Raw genomic sequence first — 14790 nt, 5'->3', positions numbered from 1 at the left:
TTTAATTAGGAGTGTTATGCATATCTTGGTGCCTGCTGCGACCAAATGTCGTAGTTTCTTAGTCTACGTATCCTCATTCTGGTGTGTGCCTGGCCTTACAGGTGGAATCAGGTGGCTCAGATTTCTGGTGCATTCGGTCTTTCGTGATTAGACCCATCTCTAGTATCTCATGGCAACTCAAGCTCAAGCCTCAGCAAGCAACCATCAAGAGCATTCTGAGTCTTTCTCCACCCCCAGTTAAAATGCCACTCAGTTCTTGCTACTTTATCTCTTTCAAGTCATTCTCTTTCCTCTCCATTTTCAATTACAAGCCCACCTTCAATCGCATAAAACACTCATACTCTGTCAGTCAATGTACACCCGTTTCAATAACCCACAACTTCAACCCCTTTCAGATCACCTTCAGAAACTTGGGTATTTCTCAGTTGATATATGCACAGCACAAAAAAAACATTCTCAAGGATGTGGGTAAGCAAAATCTGTCAATGGCATCCATGCCCTTGTTCACCTTTCTGATTCAGCAAGTGCAGTTGACACCATCTTTAGCAATTACCCAAATCCTGAACTTAGACTTTCAATCCAACATGGCCTCAAAAGAGCCAGAAGCAATAAAAGTCCTAGACCTTCAGCTACCCAACAACTTCACCAATGTTATTGACATAGCCAAGGTCTTATCTCCAGCCCAAGCAATGAAGATTTCACAAGAGTTGTAGGCTTTGGAAGACAAGTCAGAGTGGAAAATGAGAATCCTTACAAGGTCTGGGGCATTCCCATCTCCTTCAGATAAATCCTGCAGGGACCTATGGCGCCCTGATGATAGGACTATGATTATAGTAGAGGACATCTCTTCCCCAAACATCTTGAATTTCGGCACAGGATTAACAGTGGGTTCTAGGCTTCCTCGTCAATTCTTCGGTGAGCTGCAGTCCAGGTATGGGAATCAGTTTTTTGTATCGGAAGAGGGCTATCAGGCAGCCCTTTTGAATACAATTGATGCCATAAAGCAATGCATTGTTAGGGAAGAGGGATGCAATAACGTGCCTGGTTTGACAAATGACGTGTACTTTTTAACTCTTGCGACGTCCATTGCCGGGGGTTGTGTGTTTGGGTTTGCTGCTCAGCGTAGCCCTCAGGGCAGAATGGAGGGTTCATGGCAGTGGGTTGTTCTTCTTTCTCTAACTCTGATATAAAAGTCTGGGAATTTTTTATTTTGCAGAAGTTCAGGGCTCAAATGCAACTCATGTTTATTAGTACCCTCAGAGGGTTGTCGGCCAAATTTCTTAACACTTGGGATTTTTGTACCCACGTTTTTTTTAATTAATTAAGTTATTATGTTTTGGATACCAATCAATATTGAAATCTTTCAAATTGTTTAATTAATAAGTTATCATGTTTGGATACCAATCAATGATTTCTTAATGCTTGGGATTTATGTACCCATGTTTTGTTTAATTAATTAAGTTATTATGTTTTGGATACCAATCAATCTTGAAATCTTTCAAATTGTTTAATTAATTATCATGTTTGAATACCAATCAATCTTGAAATCTTTCAAATCACTATAAGACGATCTTTTTTTTACGCTACATCGTTTTTATAGTTTTTATATGATTGCGAAATTTAGCTCAATATGGTGCGACTATTAAACATTTTACATTTTAAACTTTCATGAAACAGTGAATGGCTTTTTGCAGATGGGGTACCTGAGTACATTTTTGTGATAAGTTGACACATTCTTTTTCAAAAAATATTTTATTTAATCAAGTTTTTGGGTTAAATATGTTTAAATGATGAATGCAGTAAGATTGACATGTAATGCTCTGGTAAATAATTGATTATTTTACCTTAATTACATTATGGAGGTGGTTATCATTAAAGAGAATTAGTTTAGAAATTTAATTCTTTGGTAAATAATTGATTATTTTACCTTAATCACATTATGGAGGTGGTTAACATTAAAGAGAATTAGTACATTATTTACAAAGCGTCTCTCCCAACAAAAGACGAAGAATTTAATTTTGATTATCATCCTAATCACATTAAGAAAATAGTTTTCCCTTCAGAATGTCAATTTTTTTGATCCTGGGTAACAGCATGTATAAAAATTCTCTTTTCTATTAAAATTCAAACACCATCGCACTCTATAAAATTCCACCAAAAATATTCCTGTTTATCAAATATTCAGTTGGATGTCATAGATTATTTGCAATGAACATAACACTTTGAATCCTCATTGATTTTCGTATGGACATGAATTCAAATGATTTATCAGGAAGTATTCGTCCATCTTTGAGTTGTTATTCTGTTATTCTGGTTTTAGTTACATTCAACAGAGAATAAAATTCGTTTTGATTTGTGTAAAATAAATCTTTTATTGCAGGCATTATTGGAATAAAGAAAATAATTATTTTTGCATGAGGTTCCAAGTGTCACTATTGAAAATTTCTATAAAAGACGGAGAAAGTTAGTGAGAAAGGGACTTTTTGAACACCCTACTATTGGATTAATATCCTAATGACATTGTGTACCTAGAGTAACTATCAATATTTGTGGTGATTTTAGTAAAAATGGAGGTCATGTTCTTCTATTCATCTCCTCAATGGGTATTGAATTCCCTTCTTCATCATAATGTTTGTAAGATTTATTTCTTTCTTTTGTAGGCTTTGGCGTCCTACTTTTGCAAGATTTATTTCTTTCTTTTGTAGGCTTTTGCTTTTAATTCCTGCCTTTCTAAGCTACGGTCCTTTAAAGGAAACTAGTCTTAGCCTTTTTCTCGATCTAGGTGGGTTGTAAGGAATAAAAATAAGATGTGACATACACCTGTTAGATGTTGTTACCTTTTTCTCCAGCTAGGCATACTTATATTTGTTCCTTAATGTTATTGCATCTAGGGTTAAATTAGAAAAGAACTAATCTCTAAAATTTTAAATGCATACAATTAAGGTTGTGAAAGCATACACTTTATTCTTCTTTACCTTCACTATGTTAAGACAATTTAAGTACATATAGGTTATAGTTTTAATGTTATAGTTAACCTGTTAGGTATTAAAGTTTATGTCTTGTAACATTTTAGGAGTTACAATGTGTTTATGATGAGAGTGTACTAGGGGTCATAATTTTTAGAATTCATTGTGTTAAAAATCATATTGCACTATGGTTTACTTAATAATAGAGTTATTCCCTTAAGCATTATAAGGTAATAAATGCCATTTTTTCTTAATGGTAATAGTGGTTAGAAGTTGCATTTTGGAAGGGTTTGCAATTCTCCAAGAGTGATCAAAGTATATTATGGTTTGTATGGGATATGGGACATATAAGTATTTTGACTTTCATAATGGTTTTTGGTTAAGACACATATTGTATTTGGTATTGTAGTGACCATAGTGGTGAAAGGTTACATTAAGAAAGGGAAACAATTAGTGGGGCTAATATATAGTGCAATATATATATATATATATATATATATATATATATATGAATATCTAATAATAAATTCATTATAAGTATTTTTATTCTTTAAGAAAGTACTTTTTTGTTGTATTTGCGTTCTTCAATTAATGCCTTACGGCGTTTCCTTTGCAACATCTGGTGCAAATGCTAGTTTTAGATCTCAGAATATTTAATCCTATAAAACACTTGCTACATCCATAATTAAAATAAATCTATATTAATATATATAAAATTTACCTTAAAATAGTTAGATATTCTACCCCACTCCCATCTCCATTTTAAGATACATAGTTGTAGAGGAAAATCGTTACACATTGATATTCCACCCAACTCCCATCTCCATTTCAATTGCATAGCTCGTAGACATTAATTTTCTTAACGTAACTTCATGACAAAACGTGAATCCAATATTTCTATGGTACTATGTCATCGATTTCGTGTCATCAGTTTGTTCTTTATTTAGATACTGAAAAATAAAACCATTATTGACTTATATTAAAGCAGGATCTGCAATAGATGGGCTGCCCAATCCCTCCTCCATATCTAGCTTAAATTGCAGGTCATGTAATAGTATTCAGAACAATGAAATAACGGTCTCAACAGAAAAATAGCTCACTCTATCCCTAAAAATTTACCATTCTCGATAGGGAAAGAGAATAAGTCAGGAAGCTCTCACAGAAGAACAAAAGGGGAAGATCCAAATGTTGCTGCAAATGAGTGTTCTCCACCTTCAATAACCCGGAATATGGCTGAAGCAAGTGCCCTTGTTCTGACATGAAGTGAAAGAAAGAGGCTCCAACCTTCAGTGCTTTTGAAGGAGGGAAACAAACGATCAGAGGTGATTGCGATGACATATACTTTTCATGACCCAAAAAGGATCTCAATGGAATAACAAGAATTCCAAACGGTGATGGAAAGGCAGTTACAGGAAGAATGAAGAATGCCAATAGCGAAGGTGCATTATACAAGTTGGGGATGAAGCTTGGCAACGATGGATGGCTTAAACTCTTAGTTGCCAATTTGAAACGGTGGCGAACGTATTTTACAAAGGGGCAAGTAGAAGCAGCTGCGCCTGCCTGGCCACTAAATGGAAATACGTTTTTGTTTTTGTATTTTTTTTTTTAATATAAATATAAATACGAGTCCAATCGTCAACAACTTAATCATAAAGTTAGAAAACTTATGTACTTCAGGTAAGTTCGAAAAATTTAATTTTTTATTACAACTTAATCATAAAGTTAGAAAACTTATGTATTTCATGTAAGTTTGAAAAAACTAAATTTTTATTTCAAATTTATTATAGAATAGATAAATAAAATTCAATAATAAATAATAATAATAATAATATATTTTTTCAATTAATTATGTTGATTTTTTATGTGTTTTTTTTAAATAGCTTAATGTATATGGAATTTGAATTTTGAATCTCATAATATTTTATAACACAGAAATTGCCAATTTAATTATATTTGTAGATTTTTTTGTTTTTTTTTTCTTTTATTTATGAAGAAAGTGAACTTTAAATTTCATGATTTACATAATACTTAATAACAAAGGCAATCACCCATTCAACTATTACCCATAATATATTTTGTCAATGTAAAGGAATGCTAATGAATTTAAAGGAAAAGAAATATTATAGTTATATACATATTTATTGTTTAATCTTGAAATTTAATTATGTTGATAGGTATGTTTGGTGAATTTTAATTAAGTTAGATAAGGCTTCCACAATTTTAATTTAACTAGGGTAGCCATATAAATTAAATAACTGGTAAACGCTTATAGTTTTCAACCCATAACAAACATTAGAACATTTATTTCATGGTACATTTCAATTTGCTAAAATTTAAAAAATTATAAGAATTAACTAAGTTATAATTTTATTTAAAATAATAAAATTCTTATTAACGATAAAAAATAATTAGTATGTAAGTTAAATATATATACATTTTAAAGAAACATGTAACAAAATTCTTAACCATGGAGATTCACTCCCACTTTATCATGAAGACCTTTAATTTATAAATAGGCTTTGTTATAATTTTGTGGGCCAATACTATGCCATGGCTTATCAATATCAGATGCCCAAAAAACCATAACTCATTTGAGCTAGTCAAGTTTTGTAGTGCTCAAGATCTCATAATTTGCAACAGTCTAAAGAAGTGGCCCAATTCTTGCCATATGACCTGCATCCATGGGCTTGGTAGCAGCGTGGTAGGCTATGTTATTTACGATCTCCCTTTATACAACGAAATAATAAATTTTGACATCTTAAACGACCATGAGTAGGCCTTTACTTATAACTCTCAATTTTGTCATGCATAGAGATCCCATAGAAGATAATCCTTATAGCCAAAAGAACTTAATCTTTGATAGAAATAAAAATAATCTCTTTCTAAATGAATTAAAAACTAATTTGCTTCATTTATCTAGCATAGACAACATAGAAGACCTCTATCATAATTTTACTACAACCCTCTCATATTCTATTAACAAGTTCTCAATTGAAGTTTCAAGTAATAAAAGAAATAGCAAAACCAACCCATGGTATGAAAAAGATTGTAAAAGTGCGAGGAGAGCAATTAAGGAAGTTTTTGATGAATCTCTTAAAATTGGCAAGATAAAAATATACAAAGCCCTAATTAAAAGGAAAAAAAGGCAGTATATTCGTAAAAAACAAGAGAATCTCTTACACCTCTCTAAGGTATCTCCTAAGAAATTCTGGAGGCAAATTATAACTAGGAAAACTAAAGATAATAATAAAATTGCTTTACACGACTGGAATTCTTATCTTAAAAAGATTTATGAATCTCCAAATGTCATGGATAACTTTGAAACCCTGCTCACAACGAAAGAAGTTTTCTCATTAGAAGACATTGATTTTGGGGTTAAACGCTTGGAAAATGGGAAATCTAAGGATATTGAAGGTTACCAGGTGGAAATCTTAAAAATTGGAGGTCCCGTCCTCATCCCCCACATCCAAAAGATTTTCAATCAAGTGGTAAGGCAAGGGTTCCTTAAACCATGGACTCAGAGCCTCATTATCCCTATTTTTAAAAGTGGGGATACAAATAACCCCTCTAATTATCGGACAATTATGATCAACCCTCCCTTAGCCAAGTTATATGGTATTATTTTGGAAAAGAAGTTGAGCATATGGCTTGAAAGTGAAGGTAAGCGGGCTAAAGGCAAAGCGGATTTTAGAAGGCAACACTCAACAATGGACCACCTCATTACGCTTAGGACCATTGTGGAGGAATGTTGCAATGATAAATCCAATCTCTTTTGTTTCTTTGTGGACTTTAGAAAGGCTTTTGATATAATTCCTAGAAACAACCTATGGAATAGATTAGAAGAGCTAAAGGTTCCTTTCAAGTTGAGAGTTGCCGCTATAAGTTTATACAAGAATGTAATTGCCAAGTTAAAGAGCAATGAGGGGTAGTCGAAAGATATTAAGTGTAATATTGGAGTTAAACAAGGTTGCCCCCTCTCCCCTACCCTAATTAGAATTTACATCGAGAAGCTAGAAGGTTATTTAGAGGAAGCAAGCTGTGATGGCATGATCTTAGATGGGATAGTCATCATCCTTGTTCTCTATGTTGATGATATTGTTCTTCTCGCAAGGTGCCCATCTGATCTTGATAAGTAACTTAGAATTCTTAAGGATTTCTTCTCTACCATGGGTACGACTGTTAACACTGACAAAACAAAAGTTATGATTATCAAATCCAAGAAGGACACTTATGCTAATTTTATGTATGACAATAGTAACTTGGAGGAAGTGTCTTCTTACAAGTACCTAGGAATTAATATTCATCACAAGCTCAACTGGAACTATAGCATTGAGAAAAGGATTAATGGGGGGTGGAAAGCTTATTTTGGTCTTGAAAATAATTGCAAAACGACAAACCTCATAATGTGGGATAGAAAGAAGTTCCTCTTTGAAACTTTAGTCACTCCTGTTATCTTAGATGGATATGAGGTTTAGGATTGCAGCATCTCTAGAGAATCCTGGAGAAAGATTTAGCAAATCTAGGAGCATTTTATAACGTATAACCTCAAAATTAAAAGAAATACACCCTATCATATTCTGCTTATAGAAGTGGGTCTTTCCCTTATCGAGAGCCTAGCTATGACTAGGCTTCTGTTGTACAAGCACAAACTCAATAACATAGGAGACCATAGACTTCCTAAGTTAGCTTTAAATTCCAGCCAAAACCACCTAAGGCTCAAATGAGATTGGTATAAAGACACCAGGGCCTGCTTAAACCATTGAGAGATCGACAAGAATGTTGCATTGCAAAACATTAAAAACATTAAAAATATTGTTACTTCTAAGTTCAAAGAAAAAATGTGGTGTGAGAAAGATTTAGCAGCTAAAAGAAAATTAAGATATTATAAGGAGGTCATCGACCCCACCCTAGAAGATCAAAAGTATATCTCTGTTTTAACTAGCTCAAAGAAGAAAATTAATATAGCCAAGATTAGAACGAACTCTCATGAGCTCCATAGTGAAACAGGTTGTTGGGAACTTCCTAAAACACCATGGATGGAAAGGATATACCATGTTTGTGTTGGAATATTAATTTCTACTTGTCTCTAGTGTGACTTTCTATGTAAAAAGTTTGTTCCTATTCTATAGGAGTGGTTTCCATAATTTGGTGTGTGGTTGAGATATTCTCTCAACCAACATATTGTATGTCCAAGATAGTTTTCCTATCTTGAGACCATACTCCTCTATATATGTAATTGAATATCTGATTAATACCATATATAGATTCTTTGTAGAATTTTATCATGGTATCAGAGCCCTGAGGGCCTGGCCCCTCCTGGGCTTGGCCTATCCTGGGCTGAGGAAAATAAAGAGTTTGATGAGTATTTATTTGTTTTTGCCTCATTTGTTTGTCCATCCTCCTTCCTTTTTTTAAGGTCGCTGCAACAATGCTACCGTCTCATCCAAACACATTAGCCTACTTGATTATAGAGTAGTTAGACATTGTGGCTGAGAATGATCGAGCTCTGGTTGCACAACAAAAGAGTGCTCGGTGAGAGGATGCGAGGAGGTGAGAGCCAATCTGTGTTGAGAAGAGGATGTGTGCTCCATGTAGTGTTATTGACCGATTTGCTTTATGTATTATTTTGTGGGCCCTGTGTATCCTAGAGAGTCGTGTTATTTGCATTCAGAAGATTTGTTTCGTTCAATCTATTGGAAGCATTGTTCAATACCATATCTATGTGTTCAATCGCTCTTTGAAATTCTCTTTGTGGAGCATCGTGGGCCAGTCAATTGCTATGGCAGTCACTGCATTCGTCTGAGCACTTTCGCTGCAGATTGGGGTCGTTGATCATGGATCGAACACGATGCGGTGGTCACAACAATACGTTGGGCCGATCGGTGGCCCGACATGAAAAAAAAAATCTGTTGATTGTTTGTGCTGACTGCTAGCAAGGAAAGGACCACCATGCGCGGTGAGTGTGGTGAAGATGCATGAGTGTTTATAAGAGATGCTTGCTCGAAGATCTCTGCGTATTAGGTTAGTGACGTGCATGGAAAGTCGACTTGCCACGTGACTTGATCGTGGTAGTGCAGAGGAGTGGTGTAGTGGAGCTTGAAATTTCCAAGAAATCCCCACAATCTTCAGGTGTTGGAACTGTCGCTAAATGAGCTCACCTAAGAGATTCCGATTAATTTTTGGGATCTTGCGAATTTGACGATTCTGAAACTCTACACCAATAATTTGACGGGTTCTATTCCAGGGTATCGAACAAGCGATCTGATGATGATCAATTCATATCATCAATGCGTGGCAATAAATCAATGGATTTACACGCGTGGAATGCAAATAATGACATCGCCATCTGCACTTGTTTTAAAGATGGGAATTCTTTTTTCCAGGCTATTTGCTTCACTCTTCGAAGACAAGGAGGCTCGCATTATTGTCCTTGACCTCGACAATGCTTGCGGCGGCTGTCAACGACATGGTTGCTTGGGTTCTTCTGGCCCTTGCTGTAGCTCTTTCAGCCCATAATGACCAGGATTTGTCACTGGTCACCTGACAACGAACCTGTGAGCGCGACTTAAGTTTGCATCACTCTGGCGGGAGTCCTAACATCTGGCTTTGCAACAGATTCAATTGGGATTCACGCAATCTTCAGAGCTTTTCGGAGCTTTTGTGTTTGGCTTGACTATTCCCAAAGATGGCCCGTTTGCAGGGATTCTTATTGAAAAGATTGAAGACTTTGTATCTGGCTTGCTACTGCCAGTGCATTTTTCTTCCAATGGTTGAAGAGTCCAATGAGGAATTGTTGTACAATAAAATTTGGAAAGAGGAGTAATAAACAAATAGAGATTAAGGTGGCAGATGGCGAAGATGATGAAGATCATGAAACCAACTTTTTCACAATGCTACAAAGTGCATACTAGTGTTCTTAAATTTTGAGTTTTGTAAGTGAAACATGTTGAACCTGATCAACTCAACATGTAAATGCAATTGATTAGAATTGATCACTCTAACAATTGCTAATTGAAGTTAGTTATATTGAAGATGAAAGCACTAGGTATGACTTTTAGAAGGGGTTGGTTGATGAAACAATAGATGGACAAGCAAGGTAAAGGAGTGTATGTTGAAATAAACTAGACTCAATATTATTATGAGTCATACATATTAATTGTAAGCAAGTCTAGGATTTTTTGTAGTGGTCTTTGTAATGTATGTACCTGGTAACTCCAAGAGTTGGAGTTGTGATATAAGCCTGATAAAGCATGTGTACCCCTATAGTTTGTGGTAATCTAGAAACCACTTTGTATTTGCAGTGTCGGTTTTTGGTTAGCCTGAAACCATGTTTAACAATGAAGTGGGACAGAGATTCCTATTGGCATGGTTTAGGGTTAGCCGAGAAAACCCTCGGCCTGGTTGAGTCGGGTCTTTGGAGTGCCCTAGTGGCAGGTTTGTAGCCCAGAGTGGCTGGAGTGCCCTAGTGGCAAGTTTGTGGCCCATAGTGGCTGGAGTGCCTTCGTGGCTGTGTTGAGCCTTCGTGGCTGAGTTGAGCCTTGGTGGTTATGTTTAGCCTTGGTGGCTAAGAGCCCTTGGTGGCATGGTTGAGGGTGATCCGATAAAACCCAGAGCATGGTTACGGGTAATCTGATAAAACCCATGATGATATTGGAGGGGGATTTACAGGTACAAGTATAGGTGTGCAGTTATAATGGTTGAAAAAACCATGTATGTGAAGGACATCCTACAAGACTGGCAGTTGCAGCAGTTAGTAACCATGCATTCTGGTGGATGGTTACTCCTTTATATGGACATCAACATATTCTTTTTATGTTTGACCACAACTAGACTTTGCAAATCGATATCGAGACAAGTACTCATTAAGGGGGTGTGTTGGAATATTAATTCCTACTTGTCTCTAGTGTGAATTCTATGTAAAAAGTATGTTCCTATTCTATAGGAGTGGTTTCCCTAATTTGGTGTGTGGTTGAGATATTCTCTCAACCAACAGATTGTATGTCCAAGATAGTTTTCCTATCTTGAGACAATACTCTTGTATATATGTAATTGAATACTTCATTAATACCATATATAGATTCTTTGTAGAATTTTATCACTTTGTGAGAATATGAACATTGAGGATTAAAATCACTTCCTCTTAGAGTGCACTGCGTACAACCACATTAGATCTAGGTTTCATAATCTCTGTTGCAATACTGACCTTCCTAGCCTTTTACGATGTCAAAATTATAGTGAGCTCGTGAGGTTTCTCTCCAAGCTTTTTGAGCATAGGAATAAAATCTTAAATCAAACTAAATAATTTGTTTCTTTAGGTCCGATAGACCGAAGTTTGGTCTTAGTGGACATTAACCATCATCATCATCATATAATATTTTTTTAATTAATGAATTTAATTAGAATGACAAAAAATGTGTAACTACTTTGCAAATAAATGCCAACATTTGATTTGTGTATATTATTAAGAATATTATAAAATATTCTATGGAGGTTAAATCTATACCATCCATAATTTTGCCTATAAGCATGTCTATTTTCTAGAATTTTAATTTAATTATCAATAATTATTAGGTAGGTGGTAGGGGATTTAACTTTCATAGAATATAACTCGTATAATAATCTTACCAGTGTATAAAATTCAAAGGTCGAGATTTATTTACAAAGTAGTTTTTCTTACCTTTTTAATTGAATTCATTAATTAAGAAAAATATCATATGGAAAAGCGACATATGAAATGAGTTATAGTTTTTTGAGCACATGGTATTGATAAACCATGGTATTGGTCCATGGTATTGTTATAAATAAAGTTGTAATTTAGTTAATTTTTATGATTTTTTTTTAATTTTAGTAAATGTATGATGAAGTAAGTGTTTTGATATTCATTATAGATTGATTTCTACCATTTAATTTATGTGTTTGTACTGTTTGGGTCCAACTATCTAACCTAGTATAGATGTCTTATCCTATCTTATCCTATCTAGACTCTACCACTGCGTCTTCTCTCACCAAGCAATGTAACAAATTAGGAAGCACACACTTTTGGGGAGCCAGGGGAGCCAGTTCCAAGAACGTGGTCATAAACTTGGAGGCAAGGGAGCTTTGGGAGATGAATGCAGATGTGTGTCATGACCTCACACAAGCGTCACTTTCCATGCTAGCGGTCCGCCACGAGTGGTTGGATAGCATGTAGTTAGTGCTAGATTTCTATGAGAAAATCATGAGCGATACAATAATATTTGTGGCCCTATGTTTCCCGAGGATTATGTGATTCTGGAAGTAGACGCTGAGGGACATGGATGGGGTTGTAGTTGGGGCACTTGTTGAGCATTGTCGTGATCTTTCAGAGCTTGGTTTCTTCGATTGAATGAACGCTGATGAGACAATGCTGAGAAATGTGACGTCTCTTAGGTTATTGTCTGTGGGAGGTTCTTGGAACTTCAAGTGGATGCACTATTCGCAACACTGGGTTGGTCTACCGAAATTGGTTACGTTGGATGTATAACACATGGATATAACCCTAAATGAGACTTTAGGGTGCTTTTTTTGGAGAGTTCAAGGTTCCATGTGCATTAAACTATTGTATGAACCACTGCACTTACAAAATTTGTGGTGATTGATGATGTGACTGCAACCTTTGATCTGTCTAGGTAGAAGTTGTAATGCAGGACGACAGGATTGGGTTTCATTTATGAGTGTCATGAAGTTCATTTCTCCCTTTACTATACGAATGAACACTTTGACCTTGTTGTATTCGTAACTATTGAATCCCATGCTTCAAAGCTGTTGCCTACATAGTTTTGGTCTTTTGTATGGGTCCCTTCACTTTGTTCATGTCTTTCATAAATTAAAATATTATTGACGTTTATAATATTATTGTTGGGCCTTCATGTTGACATTTATACTCTTAATATATTCATTTATTCGTATTAATGTATTTATGCTTTAAAAAAATTATTGTTTATAATATAGTGATATAAATGTGCTATTATTAATGTGTTGATGATTTATCATGTTTTAAAGCCTTATAGTGTATTATTATTAATGTATTAATATTAATTTTTGTATTGATGTCTTAATGGTTTACAATTTGGTTCTTATATTGATTTTGGTTTATGTTTATTATTATTGTTTTGTGTTAAAGCAGTATTTACATTTGTAATATTGATGTCATGGATTTAGGGCTGAGGGGTTTTAAAATATTTAATATGACATATTTTCTCTCATTTTCAAAACAAATCATCGTGAGCATTATCGAACGTTGCATTATAACGAAGATTGTCTTCACATGAAGAACATAATCAACAATGTTGAATCATGGTCAACCATGGTCCGATGTCGCATTGTAACAAATATTGTCTCAATATGAAAATCAACGATGGTTAAGGATGGTCATTGATATTTATTTTTCGATTTATAATATTTATCGTGGGGTTTAAACAACTTGGGTTTATAATATTAATCCATTGGGGTTAATCATTTCCATTTTCAATATTGATCCCTTGTATTTTTTGATCCCTTAGGTTTATAATATTTTTCTCTTGGGTTTATAATATTAAATGCTTGGATTTATTTGTTCTTTGAGTTTATAATATTAATAATTCCTTTGGTTTATCATTTTATCCCTTGGGTTTATTAATCCCTTGACTTTAAAATATTAATTGCTAGGGTTTATTAATCATTTAGGTTTTTAATATTAGTTTGTTGGGTTTATTTATTCCTTGGGTTTATTAATCATTTTTTTATAATATTAATGCCCTGGGTTTATAATATTAAGAATGCATTGGGTTTATTCATCCCTTGGATTTATAATAATAATAATCCCTTAGGATTATTAAACCCCAATATTAAGGGTTTAATCCGTTAGGTTTATAATATTTATCCTTTTAGTTTATTTATTCTTTGGGTTTATAATACTAACAATCTCTAATATTTATTGATTGCTTGGGTTTATAATATCAATAATCATGTGAGTTTATCAATCCTTTGTTTTTAGAATATTAATTGCTAGGCTTTATTAATCTCTTGTGATTGTAGTATTAATCCCTTGTGCTTCTTGATCCCCTCAGTTTTTAATATTTATCTCTTGGATTCACTAATTCCTTGGGTTTATAATATTAAATAGTTGGGTTTATTAGTTCCTTGGGTTTATAATATTAATAATCATTGGTTTATTAATCCATTAAGTTTAAAATATTTATTCTTAGGGCTTATTAATATCTTCAGTTTTTATATTGGTTTGTTGGGTTTATCGATTCCTCGAGTTTATTAATTTCTTGGATTTATTAATACTTTGCGTTTATAATATTATTTTGTTGGGTTTGTTATGCTCCTATACCAATAGGTGTCATATTTCATGATTGACTTGTTGAGCTCTGTAATATGTTCATCCCTTTCCTTGTTGCAAAGGTTTCCATATTATCAAAAAAATAAAAAAATGAAAAAATGTAAAGAGGGTATGCCCTAAAAGAAAAATCAAAGGGTAAAAAGAATAAAATAGTAAAAAAAAAAGTGAAAGAAATGAACCACAAACAAAGAAAGACCAGGAAAGTGTGCAAGTTCAAAATGCCACTACTTTTCCATTTTCTGTAATAAGCATTGTGTGCACCTTGTTAATTTATGCCACAATTGATGAATGGACAAATAGCTTAATCTTGGCTAGTTCATGTTTGAATTTCATGTTTTAGAGATAGAGAATAAACTCTGACCAAACTGTTTAATATTGGCAGATAAGTAGATAGGTAGAGAAGCAAAGGAGCTCGGCAATTCAATCTGAGCCCATGGATGTAATAAGTGCAGACTTAGGTAGGCTTACCATGAAAAGAAA

General features: G+C 34.2%; 1 protein-coding gene across 1 annotated transcript; it reads left to right on the top strand.

Moving 5' to 3' along the window:
- Nucleotides 1-740: 740 nt before the first annotated feature.
- Nucleotides 741-1190, top strand: LOC149157944 (thylakoid lumenal 15.0 kDa protein 2, chloroplastic-like). The gene has a single exon (XM_089433830.1). The coding sequence runs from the start codon at nt 741-743 to the stop codon at nt 1188-1190; it is 450 nt and encodes a 149-aa protein (XP_089289956.1).
- Nucleotides 1191-14790: the final 13600 nt, after the last annotated feature.

Source organism: Pinus tabuliformis, chromosome 5_2 (genome assembly GCF_031772625.1).
Source record: "Pinus tabuliformis cultivar Carrire ecotype Pingquan chromosome 5_2, CPIR1, whole genome shotgun sequence".
In the NCBI taxonomy this organism is placed as follows: domain Eukaryota; kingdom Viridiplantae; phylum Streptophyta; class Pinopsida; order Pinales; family Pinaceae; genus Pinus; species Pinus tabuliformis.
Note: the sequence above shows the minus strand (reverse complement) of the source record. Positions and strands in the feature narration are given on the sequence as shown.

What these genes read in the sequence shown, in the direction of transcription:
- LOC149157944 (XM_089433830.1), top strand. Translation starts at nt 741, where the DNA reads ATGAGAATCCTTACAAGGTCTGGGGCATTCCCATCTCCTTCAGATAAA.